Source organism: Theileria annulata, chromosome 1 (assembly GCF_000003225.4).
Source record: "Theileria annulata chromosome 1, complete sequence, *** SEQUENCING IN PROGRESS ***".
Taxonomy (NCBI): domain Eukaryota; phylum Apicomplexa; class Aconoidasida; order Piroplasmida; family Theileriidae; genus Theileria; species Theileria annulata.
In genome coordinates this window covers 1,590,726-1,616,462 of record NC_011129.2, presented here as the reverse complement: position 1 = coordinate 1,616,462, position 25,737 = coordinate 1,590,726, and the positions used below count along the sequence as shown (strand labels likewise).

At 36.3% G+C, this 25,737-nt stretch overlaps 12 protein-coding genes across 12 annotated transcripts, besides 7 other annotated features; 6 read left to right on the top strand and 6 right to left on the bottom strand.

Annotated features, from left to right (window-relative positions):
• The first annotated feature begins 7 nt into the window (after positions 1-7).
• Positions 8-124: a sequence feature (Signal peptide predicted for TA20615 by SignalP 2.0 HMM (Signal peptide probability 0.779, signal anchor probability 0.216) with cleavage site probability 0.151 between residues 39 and 40).
• Positions 8-1,480, top strand: TA20615 (uncharacterized protein; the record flags this gene model as incomplete). The annotated part of the gene is made up of 1 exon (XM_949189.1): positions 8-1,480. The coding sequence occupies one exon, from the start codon at positions 8-10 to the stop codon at positions 1,478-1,480; it is 1,473 nt and encodes a 490-aa protein (XP_954282.1).
• Positions 44-112: a sequence feature (1 probable transmembrane helix predicted for TA20615 by TMHMM2.0 at aa 13-35).
• A 252-nt stretch (positions 1,481-1,732) lies between the features above and the next one.
• On the top strand, positions 1,733-3,649 carry TA20610 (protein with kelch domain; the record flags this gene model as incomplete). Its single annotated transcript, XM_949188.1, has 3 exons — positions 1,733-2,104; positions 2,268-2,704; positions 2,770-3,649. The coding sequence occupies 3 exons, from the start codon at positions 1,733-1,735 to the stop codon at positions 3,647-3,649; spliced, it is 1,689 nt and encodes a 562-aa protein (XP_954281.1).
• A 431-nt stretch (positions 3,650-4,080) lies between these two features.
• Positions 4,081-5,772, top strand: TA20605 (udp-N-acetylglucosamine pyrophosphorylase, putative; the record flags this gene model as incomplete). The annotated part of the gene is made up of 3 exons (XM_949187.1): positions 4,081-4,109; positions 4,154-5,459; positions 5,536-5,772. 3 exons carry the CDS (start codon positions 4,081-4,083, stop codon positions 5,770-5,772), a joined length of 1,572 nt encoding a protein of 523 aa, XP_954280.1.
• Positions 5,773-5,881: 109 nt separating this feature from the next.
• TA20600 (uncharacterized protein) lies at positions 5,882-7,707 on the bottom strand (the record flags this gene model as incomplete). The annotated part of the gene is made up of 2 exons (XM_949186.1): positions 5,882-6,432; positions 6,630-7,707. 2 exons carry the CDS (start codon positions 7,705-7,707, stop codon positions 5,882-5,884), a joined length of 1,629 nt encoding a protein of 542 aa, XP_954279.1.
• Positions 7,540-7,608: a sequence feature (2 probable transmembrane helices predicted for TA20600 by TMHMM2.0 at aa 5-27 and 34-56).
• Positions 7,627-7,695: a sequence feature (2 probable transmembrane helices predicted for TA20600 by TMHMM2.0 at aa 5-27 and 34-56).
• Positions 7,633-7,707: a sequence feature (Signal anchor predicted for TA20600 by SignalP 2.0 HMM (Signal peptide probability 0.015, signal anchor probability 0.788) with cleavage site probability 0.004 between residues 25 and 26).
• Positions 7,708-8,347: 640 nt separating this feature from the next.
• On the top strand, positions 8,348-10,602 carry TA20595 (uncharacterized protein; the record flags this gene model as incomplete). Its single annotated transcript, XM_949185.1, has 2 exons — positions 8,348-10,139; positions 10,238-10,602. 2 exons carry the CDS (start codon positions 8,348-8,350, stop codon positions 10,600-10,602), a joined length of 2,157 nt encoding a protein of 718 aa, XP_954278.1.
• Positions 10,603-10,782: 180 nt separating this feature from the next.
• Positions 10,783-12,764, bottom strand: TA20590 (phosphoenolpyruvate carboxykinase, putative; the record flags this gene model as incomplete). The annotated part of the gene is made up of 4 exons (XM_949184.1): positions 10,783-11,909; positions 11,989-12,342; positions 12,431-12,551; positions 12,624-12,764. The coding sequence occupies 4 exons, from the start codon at positions 12,762-12,764 to the stop codon at positions 10,783-10,785; spliced, it is 1,743 nt and encodes a 580-aa protein (XP_954277.1).
• Positions 12,765-13,408: 644 nt separating this feature from the next.
• TA20585 (exosome complex exonuclease rrp44, putative) lies at positions 13,409-17,073 on the top strand (the record flags this gene model as incomplete). The annotated part of the gene is made up of 12 exons (XM_949183.1): positions 13,409-13,574; positions 13,636-14,025; positions 14,060-14,956; positions 15,023-15,332; positions 15,447-15,596; positions 15,677-15,776; positions 15,825-15,896; positions 15,927-16,084; positions 16,241-16,349; positions 16,408-16,584; positions 16,671-16,772; positions 16,837-17,073. 12 exons carry the CDS (start codon positions 13,409-13,411, stop codon positions 17,071-17,073), a joined length of 2,868 nt encoding a protein of 955 aa, XP_954276.1.
• Positions 13,956-14,024: a sequence feature (1 probable transmembrane helix predicted for TA20585 by TMHMM2.0 at aa 163-185).
• Positions 17,074-17,222: 149 nt separating the features above from the next.
• Positions 17,223-18,770, bottom strand: TA20580 (ribonucleoprotein, putative; the record flags this gene model as incomplete). Its single annotated transcript, XM_949182.1, has 1 exon — positions 17,223-18,770. The coding sequence occupies one exon, from the start codon at positions 18,768-18,770 to the stop codon at positions 17,223-17,225; it is 1,548 nt and encodes a 515-aa protein (XP_954275.1).
• A 1,630-nt stretch (positions 18,771-20,400) lies between these two features.
• Positions 20,401-22,482, top strand: TA20575 (enzyme, putative; the record flags this gene model as incomplete). Its single annotated transcript, XM_949181.1, has 1 exon — positions 20,401-22,482. The coding sequence occupies one exon, from the start codon at positions 20,401-20,403 to the stop codon at positions 22,480-22,482; it is 2,082 nt and encodes a 693-aa protein (XP_954274.1).
• A 252-nt stretch (positions 22,483-22,734) lies between these two features.
• Positions 22,735-23,109, bottom strand: TA20570 (uncharacterized protein; the record flags this gene model as incomplete). The annotated part of the gene is made up of 1 exon (XM_949180.1): positions 22,735-23,109. The coding sequence occupies one exon, from the start codon at positions 23,107-23,109 to the stop codon at positions 22,735-22,737; it is 375 nt and encodes a 124-aa protein (XP_954273.1).
• Positions 23,110-23,156: 47 nt separating this feature from the next.
• On the bottom strand, positions 23,157-23,851 carry TA20565 (uncharacterized protein; the record flags this gene model as incomplete). Its single annotated transcript, XM_949179.1, has 5 exons — positions 23,157-23,308; positions 23,382-23,459; positions 23,523-23,623; positions 23,666-23,703; positions 23,744-23,851. The coding sequence occupies 5 exons, from the start codon at positions 23,849-23,851 to the stop codon at positions 23,157-23,159; spliced, it is 477 nt and encodes a 158-aa protein (XP_954272.1).
• Positions 23,852-23,908: 57 nt separating this feature from the next.
• On the bottom strand, positions 23,909-25,489 carry TA20560 (uncharacterized protein; the record flags this gene model as incomplete). The annotated part of the gene is made up of 5 exons (XM_949178.1): positions 23,909-23,999; positions 24,263-24,375; positions 24,452-24,507; positions 24,574-25,038; positions 25,219-25,489. 5 exons carry the CDS (start codon positions 25,487-25,489, stop codon positions 23,909-23,911), a joined length of 996 nt encoding a protein of 331 aa, XP_954271.1.
• Positions 25,436-25,489: a sequence feature (Signal peptide predicted for TA20560 by SignalP 2.0 HMM (Signal peptide probability 0.632, signal anchor probability 0.000) with cleavage site probability 0.426 between residues 18 and 19).
• Positions 25,490-25,737: the final 248 nt, after the last annotated feature.

The window sequence follows — 25,737 nt, the reverse complement described above, 5'->3', positions numbered from 1 at the left end:
GATAAAGATGAATAGCGGGAAGAGAGAAGTGTTGATGTCATTTTTGCACATTTGGTTATCATTGTTATCATCCTTTTCGAGTTTGTTTTTTGGCTCATTTTCGTCGTTTCTGTCCGGACTATCGATTTGTCTGCAGGGATTTTTGAACCAGATTCACTCAGTGCACATGCTTTCAGCCATAAGACCACGAAGGTCTTATCATCACTTCAAGTGCAGTGGTCCTGCCCGATACAACTTCCTGGAGTCATGGTCAGTTGAGGCGTCGAAACGTTTTGGCCACTCGACTCAGGTTCTCTTAGCTCTCCCACTAGATGTCAAGCTCAAGCTCTTCGACCCAGTCTACTTGGCAACTTCTCATTGGTCAGTCTTGGCCACTCATATCAACTCAATCAGTCCCCTGATCCTCAGCCAGTCGTTTGGTAGCTTTAAGGACATGATCTGGGTTGACAGGCTTGACCTGGGATATATAAAGAAACGCCATGTCAAGTGGAAGTACAAAATCAACACAATCAAAAGGATACAACTTGTACAACTAATTTGCTACTCTAGTCAGTCCTCAGAGGTTCCAGTTTTCGACATTAATCAAATGACCAATAGAGTTGAGGTCAATAGGGTTAATAGTAGCACAGGATTAGAGGGGCAAGTGAGTATAATAATATATGATACTGAGGATGAAAACAGTCCAGATAATTACAGAAGTAACAATATAAACCATCCAAAAAACGATATAATATTGCCTATGAAGGTTGGAAAGAAAATGATAGGGAAGACGATGTACTTTATGAGAATTATATTTTCAGAAGCTGGACGTCTAGGCCAGTTCAACTTGAAGAAAAATCTGCCTGCAAAAGTTCAGAATATGCTCGAGAACCCAAACTTTCTGGACGATTTTCAAATCGACCATACCGACGTACACGAGCAGATTCACAGAAACATGAAAGAAATTAGAAATAAACTAAAGAAAAAAATGTCAATAGTCAATCAAATGGGTTTGGTTAATAGTGGAGAAGGGTTAGAAGAAATTAGAATTGAACCAGATTATAACAGTAGTGGTTACCTGGGTGCTAAGAGGAGGTTTAGCAGGGGTTTAAGAAGAGTTGAACCCTGTTTAAGAATGTACCAGTTTGATAATGACATGGAAATTCCAACAGTTGATGATTATTTGAGACAAAAGATTGAATACATAGATGTTGATCTGGGTGAAAGGGATTTCATTAAAACTAAATTCCCAATTAATTACGGAATCGACGATACTCTGTTAAATATTAAAAATATTCTAGAATATGATCGAAAGAGTAGTAAAATGTACAATAGTCTGCTAAATGTTAAAAATAATGTAGAATATATGAAGAGTAGGTATGGAATGAAAGAAGGTAAAGAGGAAGAAGAAGTAGTAGAGATTGTAAGAATGCCAAATTTAGAAACAGGCAAATTGTATTTTACTCTTTTAACTTCAGTTATAAGGGAAGTAGCTCTTTAATTTCTTAAAAATTTTACATGGGGATCTAGTTACATACATTTCAACTTTTCTATTTATTCTACAAGTGATCTCATATATATTTTAAAATTAAATTTTTTCTTAAATATTTTAAATTAAACGGAAATTAAAATTGTAATATAAATAAAAATTGTCCCAAAAATAGAAAGTTGTAGAATATAGAGCCCGTGGAATAAATTAAAGATAGTGATATAAATAAACTAAATTTGAAATAAATTATGAATAAAGAGTGAAATGGATCCTAATAATAATTTAGAAAGTAAATTGTGGTTAAATTCCCCAGGGTCATCCGGCAGGAATGAAGGATATCCAACGAATGAATTTAAAGGCCTGACCCTCTCTGACCCAACTGATCTGCCGCTTTCAGCGGACATTGTGCCCCTGAAAATTTCAAACGGACCTCAGGACGAGGTGGGCTCCGACGAATTTGAAGTCATGGTTAACGACCTCCGAAGCATCTTCATCTGCTGGCTCAAAAAGACTCAAAACAGCCTAAAATCGCAGCGCGAGAACCTAATCCGAGAAGCAGACGAATTACAAAAGGAGAAAAACGCATTCGTACAGAAGATTAAACAAGAAAGAGCTATTGAAGCTGAGAAATTAGCGGTAAGCTCATAGTCAATTTTTTAATACTTAATTACAGTGTCAAATTAGTAGATATAATATTTAACTGATAATTATACAATTTTATTTATTTATTTGCCCACAAACTAAAATAATTCCCCAAGTTTGACTACTAATTTTTTCTAACATATTAATCATCGCATAGGAGGATAGAAGAAGACAGAATGCAGAAATAGCAAGCCAGTTGAAACAGATACAAATAGAAAGAGAAGACTCAAGGAGAAGAATAGAAGATGATTGGTGCAAGTTGGAGCACGAAAAGGACGTATTTAGGAAGTACATGCAGCTGGAGGCCGAGAAGCTGAAACAGAAAATTGAGTTATTGGAACAAGAGAAGCGCAAGGTCGTTGACAGTAAAATTGCGTCCGAGACTATGGTAGATATCAACGTAGGAGGAGTTGTATTTGAAACCTCAAGGCATACACTGACTAGACAAGAAAACAGTTACCTCAACGGACTCCTGAGCGGAAGATACGAAGTTGGAAGGGACCGCCAAGGCAGAATCTTCCTGGACAGAGACTACGAACTTTTCAGGATCATACTCAACTTTTTGAGAAATCCCACATCTCTTCCAATTCCAAGGTATTCAATTACCCAGATTCCTAATTAAATGATATTCCGCAATCATAATATTAATTGCCGTTTAGGGACTTGACGGAAAGCGCAATGATATTGGAGGAGGCTAAATACTATAAAGTAAAATTCAGCCCATATCCATTGGTGTTGTGTTACGGAGGCCATAACGGGAAGGAGCACTTGCGATCAATGGAGCTGCTTGACATGGAAAGCAAGGTTTGGCGTAACTGCAACCCAATGGCCACCGAACGTATGTACTTTGGCTCGGGCGTTTTGAACAACTTTCTGTACGTATTTGGAGGCCAAAATCTCGACTACAAGGCACTTTGTGATGTAGAAATGTACGACCGACTTAGAGACTCATGGCAGTCTGCAGCACCCCTGAAACAACCCAGACGCAACAACGCAGGAGCTGCCCTAGCTGATCGCCTTTTTTGTGTAGGAGGCTTTGACGGAATGAACATTTTGGACTCAGTTGAGTCGTACGATATGCGAATGAAGAATTGGATACCCGTAGCATCTCTCAATTTGCCCCGTTCCTCGGCCATGGTGACCCACCAAAATGGATCTCTATATGCAATAGGAGGTACAACTGGTGAGCGCCTAAAGTCAGTAGAGCGCTATGACGTTAGGAAAAACGAATGGGAACTGATAAGCAACGGATTATTAGAAGTTAGGTCAGCCGGAGCGGCATGCACTTACCTTAATGAGATGTTCATCGCCGGTGGAATTGACAACCTCCAGTCTGTACACTCATCTGTCGAGACTTGGGACTCAAAGAATCAAACCAGTTCATTTCTTAAGGACGTCCCAGTCCCTGTCATGGACTGCGCTATGGCATCAACTCCTCACAATATTGTCCTTGTTGGAGGACAAAATAATAACATTCTTGATTCTACTTTCTTTTATCAACCAGAATCTGACCAATGGACTACAGGTTTGTTACAATAACTAAATACTTTAAACCTCTTTTATATATTCATTAGGTTATCCAGTCACTCTAAGATACCTCATTTACACTTTCAAATAAATAGTTATGTATTAGTATTTAGTATTTACAGATACCAATTATACTATTTACTGTTTATTATAACTCTTAAATACAATTATTTTGTTTTATAATGATTTATGTAGGACCCAAGCTGATAATGCCGAGATATGGTCATTCAGTTACTGTTCTTGACTTTTAATGTAAAATAAACATTTTTCAATACTAAAATTCACAATTAAAATTCACTACTAAAATCCACAATTTTAATTTTAATCATTTTACATTATTAGTGTTATTTAATTATGGAAGACTAGTTTTTATAATTTTTAAAGTTTAGTAAAGAATATTCAGAGTTGAATTTGAAGTAGAGCAGCTGGATTCCACCTGTGTAATGGATTTTAATGAAACCAGATTTTTAGAGTTATTTTTGGTATAATTAGCCAAAATATGATTGAAGATTATAGAAAATATTTAAAAGAGGCGTTAAATCGAAAACATGAGGGGAAATTCACGCCATTCAAAAAAACCACAATCGCTTCACTAACCAGTTCCTATCCGAACAATATCAAAGCAGATGTAGAACCAAAACAACAAGAATACCATGTAGTTAAAAAGGTTTGTAAAGAAGGAAAGCTAACTAATTCGAACTTGACGAATGGTGTAAACAATAATACAGGAGTATATATAGAAGAATCTGAAATCAAGGATTTTAAAGAAAGCGGACTTAAGATTATTAAAAGTTGCCAAGTTTGTTTAGTGATTTTGGCAGGAGGCTTGTCAACGCGTATGGGCAGCTGTGAGCCGAAATCACTCATTCCAGTAACAGTCGTAAAGAGAAAGTGCTTACTACAATTACACCTTGAGAAAGTCTCAACACTTTTTAGGGTCGCAGGAGCTGATCCTCACCCGTTTATTTTCATCCTGACGTGCAGCTTCAATCATCCGCAAATTCTAGCATTTTTGAAGAAAAACTCCTTTTTCTCACTAGACCCCTCTCGCGTCGTGTTGGTGATCCAGTCGAATCTGCCCTGCTTTATTGGTGAGGATTTGAACTTTTCAGAGTACCCAAAGTCTTGCCTCAGCAGTCCTAAATCCGACTTCATTGACTTCTCACAGAGGGCAGATTTTGACAATTTTTACACCAGAGGATTCAGAATGGATGTTCAATTTGAAGGACTTGTGACCTCACCGAACGGAAACGGTGATGTTTTCAAGTCACTTCAAACGTGTTCAGAGTTTATGGATATACTGCCGAATCTGAAGTGTACACATGTAATTAGTGTTGACAACTCCCTAAGTAAGCCATTGGACCCAGAGTTCATAGGCTTACAGTCTCATCTACCCTATTTCGATATGCTGAACAAGTGTATATTAAGAAAAGATGGCGAGAGTTTAGGGGTATTTTGTGTTAAAGATTATCCCCAAATAATTGAGTACACTGAGATAAATAATGTGCTAAACACTTGTAACGGGGGTTTTGCTAATAAGTCAACTGATACCTCACTGAATCAGTACTTAATTGGTAACATGTGCGACCATATCTTTTCAGGTGAGTTTATAACTAAAGTGTTGGAAATGAAGTTGTATGAGGAAATGCCTTTTCACGCCGCAAAAAAGAGAATCCCCTACTGGTGCAACGAAACCTTGAGGTTTCTGTTCCCAGATAAACCAAACGGTTACAAACTTGAGCTTTTCATCTTCGACATTATGCGCTTTACAAATAACGTAATGGTACCAATTCCACAAAATTATCCTTTATTCAATTTTCTAGTTATTCATTCAATTTTAATATAATAGTTATTTATTCACAATTTCTAGTTATTAACTTAATATAATATTTTTGTAGTGTGTTTTGGTCGATAGAGATGATAACTTTGCACCCTTGAAGAGTTCCTGGGACTTTGATTTGAAGAATGATGAGGCTATCCAGTACAGGATGGACAATCTGTTTAAGAAGTGGCTGTCTCAGGTCAATTGCACAGTCCTAGGGCTCTCAGAACTTTCTCCAACCCTGTCTTACCATGGAGAAAATCTACTCAAGTTTAAAGATAAAACACTTAAAGGGCCAGTATACCTTGAATAATGTACCATATCCAAACTAATATATTCTTATATATATATACTAGTAAAGATTGCATATGATAATATATACTAATTTTCACTAAAAAGTAATGTATATTAAGATGAACAAATTAGTTCCTTTGTTTTGGTATGAAATTTTCATAGAAAAGGGAACCGTCGGGCAAATGAATTGGATGCCTAAAGCACTTGGGCTGGAAGAAGATGTTGTCGTAGTACAAACGTCTGTGCTCCTCGTCAACCAAATCAAAGATCTGGCCCTTCTTTAGGTTGTGCTCCTTGATGTAGTTCTTATCGCAGTGAACTACAAACCTGGGCTCCCTAGGGTCCTCGCCCTCAATCACAACATCATCTGTCTTTGGGTCGAATGGAAGAACATTCTCCCTGAGCTCCACAATAGTTCCGTTAGAGTGGCAGTAGACCAAGTCACACAAAAGTTCCTTCTCGTAATCGATCTTCTCATCAGGGTGCTCTTCGTTGTACTCCTCAATTAGCTTCTTAGCATCACAGGGAAGGCTTGGAGAACCGTAAAACGGGTTGAACCAGTACTTGTATCTGTATTCTCCCAAATATCTCGGATTCCTGAAAATGTCACCCTCTTCGCACACGTCATCCAAATAAGGCAGTTTCAGCACTGCAAAACCAAAATTCTCAACCACGTCCTCTACTCAATTCATTAATTAATGATATAAGTATGGTTATTTAATGATTATATACTTTAATCTAGTGTAATTGTTATATTTATAACTGTTACCAACGAATATTAGTAGGAAGTAGATAGCTGGATAATATATGTAAAACTTGATTAACAAAACTAATATAAGTAAGAGTGCCTAAATTTTTGTGACAGAAAAGCAGTACTTGGAAAGGTCCTATTAATTAATTCTTTAAAAGATGGATCTTTAATGGATTGATCCAAAGGGATTTTAAAGGATACTCCGTCATCATTGACCGTCTCAAAAAGCTCCTCAAACTTCAGTATCTTTTCATCATCCTCAAAGAATTTGAGCTGACTTATAGGCACACGTTTTGGTTCTTTGGTTTGAGTTGTAAGACCAAAGCCTGAACCTCTACCTACACTCCCACCAGGTGGAACAATTTTACCATCCATTGGGGTAGGAGGAGAATCTGACTCGCCAGTTATCTTAAAAGGAGTGCCGAGTCTACTATAGTAACCACAACTCCTGGCATCCATAACTTCCAGAAGCCTATCCATTGGATAAGGTTTACAAAAACGATCATAAACCCTTTTCCCAGGCACATAAAAGTTTATGTTATCTTCATCTTCCTTATTTGGCGAACAGACAAAGTTGTTGGTATCAGAAGAGGAAGTTTGAGCATTAATTAGCGGTTTGAACCTGAATCCTATAAATTTAAGCATAGGAGTTGGATTAAAGGGTATTTCTTCTCTCATATTGAGTACGGTTTTAAAGGGTGTTATAGAGTTTAGGTCAACGAGGGGAGACACTGGAAGTCTCAGCAGCTGTAAATTACAGCGAGAATTCCTGAAATTAATCTTCCGAATATCCACAAAACGGTCATTGAATTTCTTTCTTCTCTCACGTACTCTTCTAAACAGTTCTATCTCCTTGTTAAACCTGTTTATTCTACTACGTTTTTTCAGTAATAGGCCAAATTCTCTATACATACTCACATCATTATTAATCCAGTTTAATGAATAATTTGACTGGGTTTTGGAAACTATTTGATGGTCAAATTCACCAATTTTAGTACCATTTTGATAATAAACATTAGCGTAAGAGGGCTTTAAATGTGTATGATTTATTGCATTTGTAAAAAATTGTGTACAGCCTAAAAAGTAAAATAAAACAAGTGAAAACTGATCACTTCTTCTGCGATAAAGTGGAAGTATGGTACAGAAACCTAGAATATAAACCAAAAAATAAATTTTATAATTGTGAATCGACACAATTGACATTACATTTAAAATTCCATAACATCATCAAATTTTATCTGAATCTAAGGCTTTCAGCTGTTACTAAAGGGTTATTGGTGAATAAAATAAAATTGAAGGTTAAAAAAGGGGAAAAGGGGCTCATTTGTAATGAATAGAGTTGAGAATGTGGAAATTGTGAACACATATAGAAGATTCCAGAAAATTCCAACTATTTAAACAATTGATTTATAAATATCTAACAAAAAATAAGGAAAATAGTTATTATAATAGAGATAAATTAGTGTTTTGTAGGGTCGCAGAAACTTTATTAAAAATTATTTTTCAAGCCAAAATTTTCTCAGATTTGGGGATTTTTATAAAAATCCTCGTTTATGCGATTTTGTACATTATTTCCCTAACTTTTTAATTCTAATTTTTGTAATATATCTTTTAATTTTTTATTTTAATACTTATCGCATTTCAAAACAAATAAATAACTCTAATAGAAGTTAATCTTAAATTTTATATCTTAATTTTTTAAAATTTCTGGTTTAAGTAACGAGAAATTCTGAATATATTGTAAAATACAGTATAAAATAAGTCAAAAATAGTTAATTGATGTAAAACAAACTTTAAAGGACTAAAAGGCACCAAAAAATTGGATTGTAGGATGATAAAATAAATGGGTGATGAAAAGGAATACTATGGGTACATTTCGGGGTATGATCCGGGAGGATCCTGCGAGAAAGTTGAGTTTAATAACATGGCATTTGATAGGGAAAATGATGAAATAAAGAGCTTACAAGATATCAACAAGCACTTCCCAGTGACAGACAGTTTGTACTATGATGATCATTTAGAAGGAAATATTATATATAATAATGGGTTTCCATCGTATCGCATGGTTAATACTAATTCGAGTAATAACGTGAACAATTTTCCCAAAATTTTACAAAATGAAGGAATAAATAGCAACATAGCTGATAATAGAATTATAGTAAATACAGATTCTTCAGGATCAACTAGTAGTAAGAATAGTGAAAATTACGTTGATCGACCAGTGAATGATATGAATGGGATAGCGGAAGCAATAAAGGAATTGGCCTCTAGACTACCAATGCCTCCATCACCTGACCTTTTAAAATCAGTCCACCCTGAGCTTGCTGTTAAACTGCAGTTAACATACCTCAAGGCCTACATACAGAACCAACAACTCCTAATGGATCTGACCCATTCCAAGACTCAGAACATTCATAGTAGTAATATAAATAGTGGTAACGGTTTGGATATACCTAGCTTTGGTAATAATTTGGGAACTAATTCTCAGTATTCTTATCCAATTGTCGAAATTAAATCTTCGTATCCTCAACTCACTAATACATTTACAAATAACTTTTATAACCAGGCCAGAGATACAGCTGATTTGTCAGCTATCCCACCAGAGCAATCAGGAATGATACAGCTTAACAGTTCTTTAATGAGTAAACAAGCAGGGAATGATAATTCAATTCTAAACGACAGTGTAGAAGAGTTTGGACAAACCAATGGATATTTACAGCTTGCAAATTATCCTCAATTTGCCAACTATCCAAATTTCTACTCTCAACCAACTAACCAACTCAGCACTCAGTTGGCAACTTATCCTCAATTAACTAATTATCCACAACTTACAAATTACCCTCAGTTGGCAAATTATCCACAGTGGACCAATTACCCTCAGTTAACTAATTATCCTCACATAACTGAGGGTGGCTCTTACGATTACTCCAACAGATCTTTGGATAAGGTTGGAGAGTTTGGGTATGATGGATTTAAGAACGAAAATCCAGTGGATCTGGTCCCAACTGAGTACCGGGACAGGGTGAAGTACAATTCCGCCAAAAAATCTTTCGTTTCGGTGTACTTGAACTCTCTTGGCCTGAGAAAAAGGAAGTCCTTTTCAATCAATAAATTTGGGATTAAAAACGCTCTCAAGTTGGCCATTAACTTTGCCAACTCCCTAACGACTGTTGACAAGGCCTGCGCTAATGGTTTAGGCCAAGATAAGGTTAGTGGGAGTAATCGTGATGACGAGTTGGATGACGGCGTGAAATTGGCTATAAGAGAGCGAAACCTGATTGAAGACGTTTGTGAGCAGGTGTTGAAGAGGAGTTCGGGGAGTGTGGAGAGTTTTGAAGGATTTGAACGTGCTCTTGGAATGGCTCGGATCCGTGGGCTAGTATATAGCCTCGGAGCCAATGTTTGGATGTGTATTTTCTATAAGAAACGGAAACGTAAGCTACAGTTCTTTGGGGTTGATGAATTTGGTTTTGAGAAGGCCTTCCAAATGGCCCAAAACTTTTTCAATACTAATCCTCAACTAGTGCGTTCCAAGCTTTCAGGAGCTATTTCCTATTGGTTAGAATCTAATCCATCCAAAACTCTCAATGTCATTTTCAAAACCAAGCCTAATAGTTGTAACCCCAATACTACAGGTATTATTTTACCCTTTTACGCCTTAGTTATATTCAACATTTACATTATTTTAAATGGGTTTATTTTATACATTTACTCTATCTAATTTGTGTTACAGATATTTCAAATTCTGTGGAAAATGGACTGAGTAGTAATTGGGATGATAGGGAAGTGTTATATGTAGGAAGGTTTGAAATTGAAGTTTATGGCGGCTTTCTACAGGCAAAGAGAGCTTCACAGACTTGGTGTAATCAGGTTAAAAAATTTCATTCGTCGGGACCATCAAACACCCAAGTTGTAAATACAGGCAATAATCAGTGTGATAGTATAAACAGGCTGGGTTACGTGTATTATAGCGATAACGATAAGAAGTGGGTGGTGGTGAGCAAAAGCGGGAAGGAAGACTTCTCAGTTGAGACCTTGGGGCATTCAGAGGCCAAAAAACAGGCCATTGCACTTAGACACAAAAATATTTCTAACTAATATGATAATGTGTAGTTAATATTATATATGATATTAAGATGTAGATGAATTGGGCAGTTTGGGAGCCAAAAAAATTCCAAAAAAATCAAAAAACTTAATTTATAAATATTTTAAAATATAATTTTTTAAAAATGTAATTTTATATATAAAAGATGTGTTTGTATTTAAGTAGTGATAAGATTAATCAGTTACATCAATTACTGGTTCACCTTTAAGAATAACATCAGTAGCCTCAACCCTATATTGGTTAAAGTTTTTGATGAACTTTTTAGCCACAAGTTTAACCTGGTTTAGGTGTTCCTGAGGGTCATCCCAACTGAGTTCCTGACGTAGAACCTCCTTAGGTACTCCGTTAACCTCCCTTGGAACCAGAAATCCAAAGTATGGAAAACGCTCAAAGGAGTCCTCGGATTCGTTAATCTCACCCCTATTAATCGCGTCCACAATCCGCCTCGAGTATCTTAGTGGGATTCTCATTCCTTTTGAAGAATCGGAACTGCCTCCAATCCAACCTGTATTCAGAAGCCAAACTCTAACACCACCCTTCTCAGTACTGGAGTCAGTGGAAATCAACTTTTGGTACAGGAGATTGGCGTAAGTTAGTGGAGAAAGGGCGAGAAAAGGACCTGCATAGCAGGCTGAAAAGGTCGCAGTTGGTTTTGTGACGCCAATTTCAGTGCCAACCATCTTCGTTGTATAGCCTGAAACAAAGTGGTAAATGGCCTGGTGAACGTTCAGGAGACTTACGGGAGGAAGAGCGCCAAAGGCGTCACATGTGAGGAAAATGATGTTGTTAGGGTGTCTCTGAACAAGGGCAGGCAAACAGACGTTGCGAATATGACGGAGCGGGTAGGCACAACGTGTGTTTTCGGTAACGCTCACGTCAGCAAAGTCGACTACCTTCGAAGAGTCGAGAACAACATTTTCGAGAACTGAACCAAAGCGAATAGCCTCGAAAATCTCAGGCTCACGTTCAGCGCTGAGGTCTTTGCACTTCGCGTAACAACCTCCCTCCACGTTAAACACTCCCTCATCAGTCCAAACGTGTTCATCGTCACCAACCAGCTGTCGCCCCGGCTCAGTAGACAGAGTTGTCTTCCCTGTCCCGCTCAGACCAAAGAACAGAGTAACATTCCCATCGGAATCAACGTTGCAGGACGAGTGTAGGGGTAACAAGCCCTTCTGAGGAAACAAGTACATCATTAATGTCAGCACGCCCTTCTTCATCTCACCCGCATACTCAGTTCCAAGTATCACCATCTCCATACTTGTATAATTTATACATATAGATGTACCACTAGTTATTCCTATACAATTTTATACACATATCACTAATAACTATATAGTATAAAATCAATCATAAATGTTAACACATGTGGTGTATACCTTGGATGTTAGTATCGGCTTGATGAGGACCGGCGTTGTAAATAGTGAAATCAGGAGTGAAATCTGCGAGTTCCTCTGCAGTTGGCACTATTAGGAGGTTGTGCATGAAAATGGCGTGATAGGCTCTAACGCTTACCACGCGCACCCTCACTCGGTGGTCAGGGTCCCAGCCTGCAAAGGCGTCAGTCACATAGATGCGATCGCATCCGTTAATGTAGTCAATTGCCCTGCGGCGTACCGACTTAAAGGCCTCAGGTTCAATTGGAATATTCACCGAGTCCCACCAAACCTTGTCACGAGTATTATCATCTAACACAGTCCTTTTATCCATGGGAGATCTACCAGTCTTCTCTCCTAGATTCCAATTATATCATTTATAGTTAAAATATAGTATCAATGACACGTAATTCAATACATAAATGTGTAATCTGAGGATGAATACCTGATAAACAAGAAAGAGCTCCCGTGGAGGTTAACTCGGTATGTGGTTCGAATCTCAGAGCATGGAGATATAGTAAAGGAATACAACTATTATACAACACCTTATCTTCAACAAGGTCTCGCTAAAACAGTATATAACCTTATACTAGTGTTAACTAAGTGGAATGTTGTTGAGTAAATAGTAGGAAAGATACGAATTTCTTAGGCTTTGTCGGTAATTGACTAGTTGTATGTTCAATAGCAATAGTATTGCTATTAGGAATGGGAAGATCATTGACCTTCTCGAGAAGAATGTTATGGTGAGGCAAAGTGCTCTTGACTGTAACTTTAGCCATTTCGATGTGTGGGATAAAATTCAGTCTTCCAAATTCAAAATTGTTTTATTTAATATTTTAACCAATTATAGAGTAAATTAGAACCAGAAAACGATGTAAAAATGGGAATCGTCAGAGATCCTTGACCGAATCAAAGTTTATAAGAACATAAGCAAATGTATAGTGCATGTGTTCAAATTATATATAAACTTGTCAATAAGCTCATTTGTAAACATTTTAAGGTTTTTTATTAGCAAAATCAACCAAAAAAGTGATAATGCCAAACAACAGTTCTGAGAAGTTTTTTTTAAAAATTGAATAATCTACAAATTTACGATAAATTGGGAATAATAAGATACATTTATTTATAAATAATTAATAATAACCTGGAATGAGGCTATAATTGGGGTATTTGTGTATGGGTGGCAGATAGGGCCCAGAAGTCCATAAAGGTGTTGAATTTTAGAACAAAATTTTAAAAGATCCCTAGAACATAATATTTTGATCTTTTCGGAATTTATTTTCATATTTTAAAGTTTTAAGATTTTTTTAAAAAAAAATCATTTTTCCTAACACTATACCTACACCCTTATTTATTACCTAAATATCTTATATATTATATATTTTATTTTAGATAGTTTTAAAATGCTTGTTGTATAGTAATTATGTTGGATTCTATCAGGATGGAGAGTAATTTCCATAGCTTGAGAAGTTTCTGGAAGGTCTCAGGCAAGTCGAATCTGAAGCGTATAACCCGTGAAATTTACTTCAGAAACGATCTCGGGTGCGGTGTTAACTCTTGCGATGCTTGCCCTAATTCTCTCACACAGAGTACCACTTCTAAGCAATTTTATTCATACCTTCATAGAATTATTTATTAACAGTTGATTAGGAAAATTAAACGCCGAGCTACCCATAATAATACTGTCGTTTGAGATAATAAATAATAACTTTGTGGTTCTGGAGGAATTTTTGAAAAACTGTGTGATTCCAGTAACTGTGATTAATGAGATAAGGCGCAGGTCCCTAACACAGTACAATAGGCTGAAAAAATTAGTTAAGAACTCTGAACGGACTTTTTACGTATTTTCAAATGAAAATCTTAAGGATACTTTCGTGGAGGAGTTGCCAGGAGAAAGTGTTAGCGAAAGGGATCAAAGAGCCATCTTACAGTGCGCCTACTGGTATTCCAACCATTTACCAAATTTACAAATTCTATTCCTAACAAGTTTCTTTTTACTCATTTTTACACTATTAAGTAAACTATTGAATATATATTACTGTTTTTTAATCATAATACACTGTTATGTATGTAGATGGAGAAGATGTCGTGATGGATCGTCCCGAGAATTTGAGCATAATTAACTTACATCAACTGTACGACATGTTTCCCAATGATTATGAAGGTATGTTGGAGAGGTTGTCTCCAAAACCAGTTCAAAATATTTCTGGGACTGAGAAAGGGGTTTACCCACCTCACCTAACTGAGGCTGAGGTAAGGATTGGGTTGGATTCTGGATCTCTCTTTAGTGGCACCTTGCATATGTACATAGGGTCCTATCAACGCGGTTACGTTTCATGCGGCAATCATGAATTTAAAGTTAACTCATTAATTCACCTAAATCGAGCCCTCGATGGCGATCAAGTCATTGTTCAACTCATTGACACTCCCAATAACACAGTTGATAATACTACTGATAATGTACATTACAGTGATAATGGTATTGATAATAATAGTGCTGGTTTGGAGGAACAAGTTGGGACTGAAAATGATGATAGTAACTTGATCTACGGTTATTTGGAGCCAGAGCAATATAAAGTGATAAAACGTTACTGTAAAATCGTGTCAATAGTGAACAGAATGAGAAAGGAGTTTTGTGGAAGTTTACTGCCAATTGAGGGTGAAGTCGGTGATGGGTATGTTCAGCGCCTCTTCGTACCAGTTGATGCCAGAATCCCCTTCATTTCCATCGAGACTCGGCGCTCAAAAGAACTTGAAAACAACAGAATTGTGGTTGAAGTTGACTCCTGGGATAGGTTCTCAAAACGCCCAAACGGACATTGGACTGAGATTCTGGGACCAATTGATGATAGAAATGTAGAATCCACCGTAATTCTCAGGGAACACCAAGTAATAACGGAAGATTTTTCACTTCAAAGCTACAGACATTTGGGTCTAATTACAAGCTCTTTAGTTGATACTAGTAGTACAGGTAAGGTTATATTCACCAATTGAATGCTTATTTACTCGTTATATTCAAGAATTAAAAGTGATTTAGAAAAAGATGAGGATAAGAGTGATATAAAAATAACTCCTGAATTGTTAGGGGGTAGAGTAGATTACCGTGATGAGGTGGTTTTTAGTGTGGATCCGCCCGGTTGTAAGGATATTGATGACGCCTTGGGCTGTAAGAGGCTTTCTAATGGAAACTTTGAGGTCTCAGTTCACATCGCAGACGTTACTTATTTCGTACCCGAGGGTTCAAACCTGGACAAAGAAGCCTCTGAACGATGTACCACAGTTTACCTCGTTGATCGCAGAACTGATATGTTGCCCAAACTCCTAACCACAAATCTATGCTCATTAATGTAAGTTTTATCTAAATTTACACATAAATGAATTATATATATATATATATAGATGTTGGTTTGGTGATTATATAGTTAAATATTATACAACACATATACGTAATAATGTTATAGGAGTGATGTGAATAGATTAACGTTTTCTGTGTATTGGGAGATGGACATGAATGGAGTTATTCTGGCCACAAAATTCTCAAAGTCAGTCATCAAAAGCAGACGATCACTCACTTATCAACAGGCACAAGAAATGATAGATTCCTCCTCCAAGTATTTTCCACGAACCCATCTGATTATTCAATTATTAGTAGTGATAAAATTATTTTATATTGGTAAATATAATTTCATAGTGATGAAGTAAGCGTTTCATTGAGGAATTTGAACAATTTGTCGAAAATCTTGAGGAAACAAAGAATCGAACGAGGCGCAGTGGAATTAGAATCATCCGAAGTATTTCCATCTTTATGCATAAATAGAACTGAATTAAATAAATTGTAGGTGAAATTTGAGTTTGATATGAGTAAAGTATTGAATTTGGAGTCATACAAAACGTACGAAACAAACCAAATGGTAACAATTTTGATTTCTGAACATCCTTAGGTGGAAGAGTTTATGTTACTGGCAAACATATCAGTGGCCACTAAAATCTTCGAAAGATTCCCGAAATGCTCATTATTAAGAGTACACCCGCCGCCAGTTGAAGAGAAACTTAATGAACTTAATCGCACCCTTCAACAGCAAAACATAACTTCTTTCAAGTACTCCACTTCTTGCAGGCGATCCTGCCATAACCGCCATATTATTTTTACAACTATACCTTACTATGCTATTAGTAGTTATATAGATTATTATTGTTATGAGTTAAAACTAATATACTAGTTACCATATATATGGATATAGCATATTTGATGTAGATATGGAAACTCTAAACAGCTGAACGAGTCCTTGGAAATAGTTAAAAATGAAAAGAACGACAAGTTTACAACAGCTACTAAAATTTTAACCACGCGTACAATGTCACAGGTAACTCAGTTCCTTTAATACAATTTAGTCCTTTTAATACATTAAAATTATGGTTTAGGCTCTTTATCGGAATAGTAATGACTTGGACGAGGACGAGTTTAAGCACTACGGCCTCTGTTGCGAGTATTACACTCACTTCACTTCTCCAATCCGAAGATACGCAGACGTTATTGTACACAGATTACTCGCTTCAGCTCTTGATTTGGCGCCTCTCAACGTAAATTTCATCCAATCAGTATCATTTAAACATTTACAATTCAATTATTCATTCATTTATTCATTAATATATAAAATCAATTGTGTACTAAAATTTTGTTGTAGTTGAGTGGACAATGTGATTTACTGAATAAAAGACATAGAAATGCACAGTGGTGTTCAAGGGAGTCAGATAAAATGTTCTCATATCTCTACTTCAAACAAATGGTTTCTAATCATCTCACCTATTCAATAATTATATTCTTTTTCAAGTAATTAATGAGTTAATTAGGGCGATGTGGAGTGTAACGGGATAGTGTTGGACATAAACGAGGACAGAGTAGTGGTGCTGACTCTGGAGTACGGAATAGAAGCTGTGGCAAACGTGGAGTACAAGTCCTTTGACAAGGTTAACAAGGTACTCGTAGACTTAGCTGGCAACGTCTTGAAGGTCTTCGACCAAGTTAAAGTCAGGCTTTACACCTGCAATAAACACTTCAGAAACTCCATTAAAGCTAATATCATCTAATATATAATAACACTAGTTGTAGTATATGGGAATGGTTTAGTAACTGTATATTAAGTTCTATAGTGTGGACCATAAAGCTGATACCACTATAAATATACACATAGATATAGTGTGTGAGATTATAATTTTAAAAAAAGAATAATCAATATCTAGTAAGGATTCGAACGGTTGTTCGTAGTCTTGTAGTTGACACGCAGTTTCTTGCCCATGATGGTGAAGCCGTTCATGTTCGCCACGGCCTGAGTAGCACTTTCAGGATTGTCGTAGGAGACGAAGGCGTAGCCCTTGCTGCGATTCGTACTCCGGTCTACAGCGATCCGAGCCTGGACTACACGACCAAAGGGGCTGAAAGTTCGAAACAAATCATTGTTGTTCCATTGAGGTGGTATATGAAATATAAACAACGAGCTATCGCCTCCAACACTATTATTATAGTTATTGCCACCACTGTTACTGTAATTATTGTAGTTGTTATTGTGATAATTATTGTTATTGTTGTGGTAATTGGAACTGCTGTAGTTAGAATTGAGGTTAAGGAATTCTTTCGGCACTTCCCACTGTGTGGTTCCGTTATCAATATTGTAGTAGTAAAATCTGCCATCAGGCGAGATATATTCCTTCCATGGACCCGCCATACGAGGGTTTCCGTTATTATAGTTGACATATCCAAAATTTTTGTCTTTTCGGACATGCTTTTGTCCTGGTGAGTTTGATGGCGGATTTGAGGGTGGAGGGTGGTTCATGCCTGAAGGGCGATTTCGTTTCTTGCGAGACTCGAAATCCTGGCCGCTGAGTCCAGTTTTGTTCATCGCAAAGCGGACCTCAAGTGGACGTACAGAACCCTCTAGCATTTTCTTACCATTTAGTTCCTTTATGGCGTGTAGGGCTTGCTCCTTGTACTTCATCTTCACAAAGCCGCAGCCTTTATTCCCACCACACGCTAAATCTTTAAGCACAAACACCTCCATGGCCTCTCCAAACTCCTTGAATAAAGAGGACAAATCTTCTTCCGTCAGTGATTTGGGAAGCGAACCTACAAAAAGCTTAGCCTCATCAACTCCTGGTTCACCGGCCATTTGGGTGAAGCCTAAACGCTCGACTTCGCCCGTTGCGTAACGGATTTGAACTGCTCCGAGTGACGAGTCAATGACTCGCTGGTTGTTCAAACGTCTTACTGCTGCGTCTGCCTGGCAAATGGACGCCATTTTCACAAACGCGCAGTTCTTGTGGGCGTTTGATGTCTTATCCCTTATAACTATAACGTCTTTAACTACTCCGAACTCCTCGAACAGACGGCGCAGATCTGACTCCTCGTGTGTCTTGGGGATTCGTGCAACGAATAACTTTATCTCGACTGGTGGAGCTGGGGAGCACGGCAAATCTCCTAACTCACACTCTCCTTGTTTATCGCATTCAATTTGTTCGTAGTCTACTGGTTCACTACTATTAACTGGTTCTATAGAATCCATTCCGTTATCCATTTCATGTTCAATACTATTCTCTATAGTATTGGCATCCATTGCATCAGCATCACTCGTTTCTGCTGTGTCGTTATGAATTGTGTTTGAGGAATGTGTGGTTTTATGATCGTTTTGTGAAGATTCGAGCTCTGCGAGGATTTGTTCCTCTTGAATCTCGTCAAAAACCTCGTCCTGGTTACCAACGGCGACCTCCTCGAACTCGTTCGGGCTACTCATGTCTGTAAGTTTAACAAATGAGTACAGAATAATTGAAGTTAACTAATGTTAACTTATACTAGTTGAAATATCTGTGAGATTCAGGAAAGTGAAGATTGAACGGACAAATTTTTTGTGGAAATGATAGAGCAATCTTTGGAAAAAATAAAAAACATGAATTAATTTTGGAATTTAAGCTCTGTATATATAAATTGGGTTAAGGCTGGAGAATACGACAAAACGGTACTTTTTCGCTATAATCAAATTAGTAGGGTGATTTCACGAAAACCGTTATCGTTTACTGGAAGGTGTTGAGTCAATGTTAGTTTCTACCTTAGGAAGCCAATAAGTGTTCTGAAGGGTGAAAGCGGAAAGAGATACAGTGAGCAAATTCAGGGGCAAAAGGAGAAAAAAATCCGATAAAAGGCATCAGAATCTTAATAGGCAAAAAGACATTCAGGTAAGAGTAGAAACAAATAAAAGTTCGATACAAAGCAAGAGAGAATTTCATAACATAACCAACAATAAATGAGAGTCATGGGGATAGGTAAAAAAGGGCTGGTGTAATGCGGTCTCGGGTTAGCCATTTCGCAAGGATTCCTCACTTCCGTAGACTACCCGTTCCTTTAAAATTTTGACGAAGGTAAAAAGGATAGTTAAAGTAAAAAATGAGCCCCGTCAGGGCTCAGAGCTAAAGTGCGCGAGTCCCTGAAAATATCATAATTTATGAAAAATATTAAGTAAAACTCAAAAACAATTTACATAAGTGGAATTGTTGAGTAAATCAGTGCCTTTATGACACTAAAAACGATTTTATTCACATTCCACAGCCAAAAACACAATAGTCTAAAAGCTTAAAATCAGAAACAACACTAGTAAACTCAGATCAAAAAATAATAAATAATATCAAAAATAATAAATTTATAAAAGATAAAGGATAAAATAAGCAAATTCAGGCAAAAAAGTAAGTGTGGGAATTGAAGCAGAAGAGATAAACAGAAAAGGCGGAAGAGTAGAAATAGAGAATATTAAAGTAAAATAAAGTAAAAAAACGTTAAGATAAGTTAGAGAAAATTAAAATAGTAGATTATACGTAAAATAAAATAAAGTGGTGAATCTGAGTAAAATAGAGGTGGACTGCAAAATAGGTATTAAATCTTAAATTATAATAAATAAAGAGGAGTTTGATATTAACAAAAGGTTTTAAATAAAAGTAAAAAATAATTCTGGTGAATTTACATAGACAATGCACCCCCTCTCCAAGCCCCCATCTCACATTCTTAGATTCACATCAACGGCGATATTATATTAATTCCGCTTTCACACCAAATGTGTACCTGAATTCAACCCTTTCAGACCCCAACTTGTTACTCCCAAACACCAATTTCTTTAACCCAAATCCGCCGTCGTTAACCCTTTTGGGCACGTGATTCTACCTTTTACCTCAAATTTTACCATTTTTCTATTTTTATAATTTTTCTCCAAGAATTTTATCTCTACCCAACTCCTCTTTTGCTGCAGTTAACCTCTTTTTACTAACCTTTTTTTTTCTTTTAAGCAGTAATTGAAGACTAGGAAGATCCGTTTTTTATATAATAACTGCAAGCAAAATGATGGCGTCGATTCCGCCAGATATCAGTAATTCCGATAAATGATTTTATCATCGCAAATTACCACTAAGCTAATCAATAGGCGAATTTTTCACAATTCAAACTTTATTTCTAATTTTTACACAAATCGTACTACCTATCGTAGTTTATCCAATAGTAAAATTTATAATAAATCCAATAATAAAATTGATGATAATGATATAAAGCATAGCAACAAATTCAGTAAAATGTTATCGAAAGTGGTAAATCAGCGTAATATAATGACACAGGCGTGTCTTTTACATAGTGTTAAGTCATCCATTTCGTCATCAATTATTTCAAACTCCTCAATTAACGCCCAAGATGAAGCTGTTAATGGCTGTGAGAACTGTGAAAACGATGATAAAGATGAGGCTGACGAACGATTGCCCAGACTTTGGCATTATTTAACTCAACCCCAGCCCATTTCCTCAACTATGGTTAATACAAATAATATCGCCAATAATTTAAAAACTATTGATAATGGCGTTAGTAGTAACGACAACCGTAGTTTTAGAGTAATGAGCTTTAACGCGTTAGCCCAGAGTTTGGTGGATGATAAGTATGCGCAAAACGACAAGAGAACGATGAGTTGGGAATACCGTAGGGAAGAAATTTTGAGTGAGATCTCACAGTCGAATTCTGACCTTTTGTGTTTCCAGGAAATTGACGAACGGGACTACGTTGAGTTCTTCAAGCCCAAAACTGAAGCTATGGGTTATAATTCCGTATACAAGCGTAAGCTCCAGGACAAGCTCGACGGGGTTTTAACTCTGTACAGGAGCCAGAGGTACAGACTTTTACTCAAAAATGAACTTGAATTCTGCTCACAACGACCTGATTTCGATAAACCGCAAGTGGCACTCATTCTGGCACTAGTTGATCTACGCTCTAGCAACTCAGTTGATGCTAATGACTCTGCAGAAAATCTGGAAAGATCTGATGATACTAAGAGTAAAGGCAATGAGATTAGTGAATCCGATGTGTTGGTTCTAACGAATACACATTTGATATTTAACAAGAGCAGAGGAGATATTAAACTGTACCAACTGTGTAACTTGCTCAAGGGCATTCAGAAGACAATTGAATTGATTAATTCATCTGAAAGCGCTATTAAGTTTACTGAGCCATTGGTAGAAACTTTTAGCTTGGGTGTAAAATCAACAATTTCAGTCACTCAGGAGTACAAACACTGGGTAGCCAGTCGTGTGAGAAAGTCAGAGCCCTCTGTAATTATCTGCGCCGACTTTAACATTACCCCTCAGAGCCTTATTTATAACTTAATTTTCAACGGTTTTGCGCCTCTGAGGAACAGTAACCGCAGAGTACTCTCCGGTCAATATCTAATGTTCGATAATACATATTTAACTGCCTCAACAGGACATAACGAATCTGGTGAAACTCTAGGCAATGCCAAACACTACATTTCCGATATTTATTCCACTAAAAATAAGGATAAAGCTATTCATAGTAATAAGGATAAAACTATAGAGAGTGAGACTTTAGGAAGTGTTTTCACCAATAACCATTCCAATGCTGAGGAAACAGTTAAAGCCTGTAATGGTAATTCGGATGAAATGCCCGAGAATAATAACTGGTATGAAGAAATTGGAATTGATGAAGAGTTTAAAGTTAAGCCGAATCACGTTAGTTCTGAGGCAGTAGAAGATTTCATTAATCTCATAAAGCCCAAATCAACTGATTTGTCACGTGAATTTGCCAATAAACTTTCATTAATCTCATCTAATGGCGCTAGCAATGGTGATACTACTTCTAATGGTGTTGATAATAACAACATTGGCAGTGGAGATGTGATATATTGTCCCTTTAAGTTGTCAAGCGCTTACGCAATGGGTGATAGCTTTAATTCTGAGCCAGCGTTTACTGCTTTTCACGGATGGCAGCGAGGTTGCGTTGATTACATTTGTTACGACCCAAACTTTGTTCAGTTGGAGGCCATCTACGAAATGCCCCAATACTCACAAGTTAAACGAAATGGTGACTTACCACATAAGGTACTCCATTACAATATTTGGTTAAACAGATGTGGTTATATAGTTATATCCCATACGGAACTATTTATTCTGCAATTATATATCCTTTAGTAGTTAGTTATCACCAATGACTTCCTTAGTTCCTTATCTATACTACGTCCAGCATTTCTTCAGCTATATACAATGCTCTACTAGACCTAGTTATATTTATATATATTGAAAATAATATGGTAATAATGAAATGTATAGAAATGGCCTGCGTCAGATCACTTTAGCCTAATATCACAATTCAAACGCATTAAATAATTTAATATAGTACCCAATCTAGTGAATCAGTTTAGTTATGTATACATAAGAATTAAATTATTGACTTAAAAACTGCTGTAAAAGCCGGTTAAATTGCTTGGAGGCCTGGAGTTCGAGAGGAAGAGTGTAGGAGAAGGAGTTAAGACCCTTGTGGTTCAGAGGCTTGTTTAAGTGGAAAGGACTTACGCGAGTGTAAGAAGGGTTAATCTCCCGAGTCAGGGAGTGCAACTCGTCTGAAACGAAAGTAATGTCGGAAAACAACTCGCGAGAAAGCTCAGTTAGCCTGTCAAGCTTCTCAGTGTTAATTGTCCGAGAACCAGGACCGAAATTAGTGTCAAGCTTCACATTTTTGAGAATCTCAGACTCCAAAAGTAAAATGTTGGATATCTTCCCAGTAATTTCGGAGAGGAATTTAGACTCATCCAAAGCCATAAAATAACACGAAACAGCTAGTTGTGTACCATAAATTTTAGAAAAATTTAGTAATGAAACATGCGTGATCTGCGAGTAAAGTAGGGCTTCCTTCTATTTCTCAAAAGTCGGGAATCTAAGTAATCCTCGACCAGGTAGTCGGAGCCTGACCCCAGCTCATCATCACTTAAGAACTCAGAAGAGCTCAAACTCTCAGATTCTACAATTCACAAGATTTAGAAAATTATATTTATTTTAATTGAGTAGTTGGAATAGAATGTGTGGAGATTTACCGTAAGAATAATCACTGTCGTCGCTCTCATCGCCGAATTTATCCACGAATTCGTCAAGAGTGTATTTGATTTCCTTCACTAAAAAACATGTTACAGAGTTGTGTTTTTATTGTATAAGTATTAGGAGTGAAGTAAGGTTACTGTTTGAGAGAGAGTTGTTTGGAATGTAAATGATCGGGTTTTCAATAACTTTCTTCAGTTCGTTGACTTCATTTAAAGTTATCTTCCAGCCTGGCTTATACCTGTAAACGCATTGTAATTCTATAATGCCTCACCATATGAACGCATATAGCCACTCCAGTATTATGTAACTCGCCATCATCTACATTTACATTATACCTTATCTAGATTATAAATTATACTATTCGGATGAATTTTAGAATGTAGTCTTGGGTTTCAGTAGAAAAGTAGTCATTGATTTCAAAATCTATCCAGCCATTAAACACCTTATGTGTTAAAGTCTCCAGCATACATGAAACTCCAATGCCTAAAAAATATATATTATACAAATTTAACTTTAAATATATCTATATAAGTGGCCATGTAGTGATAGTACAGTACATGTAAGAACTTTCCATCTTGAGTTGGCTGCGAATTCGAAAGAAGTGGCAATAACGCCTAGAATTACAAAGATTATGTAAGTGCAGTAGGTCTTAAAATTGTTAATAAACTCTAAAAGGGAATTAAAGCGGTAAAAATTATAAAATAGTACCTAAGATCCTTCTTTGGTATTCTTTAACGGAAGTTATAATCCTCAAAACGTCACCCAAATCAGATTTTATATTATCAATCCACAATGTTAAACTATATAATAATGTGTTATACAGAGATATAACTGAGTAAATAACTATAAAACTTATTAAAGTAGGATAAGAAGGAACTTTTCGGCCTTATTTAGTTGTTCATTTTGCTTGTTGTTCAAGATTTCAAATTGGTCCTTAAAAGTATTATAAACGTCTACCATGTGATTAGCAGAATCGGCCAATTTATTAATCTAAACATAGAGAATAATGATATAGTAAAGAATTTAAGTTTAAAGTTGTAATCACAAGTATGTAAATGAAACTTACATTGCTTTCAGTTCTCTGATTCCAGTCACCAGATTGCAAATAAAAACATATATTATCTAAACCCATATATTACGTTTTTTTATTTATGTAAGTTAACTGGTGGTAACTAGTATAAAAATTACCGATGTGGTTTAGATCAGAATGATACATCTGAAAAGCAGATTCTGACATGACTGAGGGGTCAGTGCAGTGCGATACTATTATTCTCTTTAACTTCTCACATTCATTTCCTTTATAATCTTCTCGACATGGGTTTATTCTGTACTCTTGTTCAGAGTTATTATCTTCTGTATTATCAGGATTAGGGGATAAATACTTATTTAATTGGCCAGGTGTGAATTTAGAGGGGTTTAGTATACAGCCTTGTTCCTTAGTTGGGAACTTCCTGTTAGCTCTTAAAAAGTGACATTTGGTCTTTGCAAGTGCGATAAGTGACCTAGAGGCGTCTCCCTTTAGGTCACAACTGTCAACATCAAGGGTGTTGATCTCTCCCAAAACATACTTCCAACACCCTGCCTCGTTAATTATCTTGCTATAACTCATGTCATCCACTTCCACACCCTCATCGTCAATATCAAATTTATCTCCTAAAACAGCATCTTAATACTATTTCATCAATTTATATAGTTAAATTATAGCTAAATTAAGCCCAATTAAGGCTCAAAAAAGTAACAAATAAACCAAAAGTAAAGATAGGTTTGAGGTAAATAAAAATTAGAATAAGGATGGAATAGTTAAGATTAATGGAAATAAGGGTATGTGAATACCAATTCTGTTAAATTGTGTAAGGCAAGGATAAGGATCAGTGGAATTATGAATGTAATCTAAATCGATAGGGAAGTTTTCAGTAACGTGTTTATCGTTGGATAGTAGGGACATACAGTCGTTTTCCTTCTCTCGCAAGTTGTTTATAATTAACTTGTAAGTCTCCTTTCCCTTCTTAAAATTCGATTTAGCGATGGAAGTCCAGTTTCTGTATATCGAGGAACTGGAAAATCGCGTTAAAAAAATAATATACAAATTTAGTAACACATACATTACACTCATATCAACCCACAGTGTATTAAAATTTATAAATTTGATCAAAAAATATTTTAATAGTTAAAAGCTTAAAAAATGAAGAAAATAATAAATAAAGGAGGAAAATGTAAAAAAAGTTAAAATGATGGGTAACGAGACGCATGTTTTAAGATGCAAGTTACTACAATATATACACCAGTAATGTATATAAAAGTGAGTAGGATAAGTTATATACATTTGATGTGTAAAATTGGTGTAGAAATGAG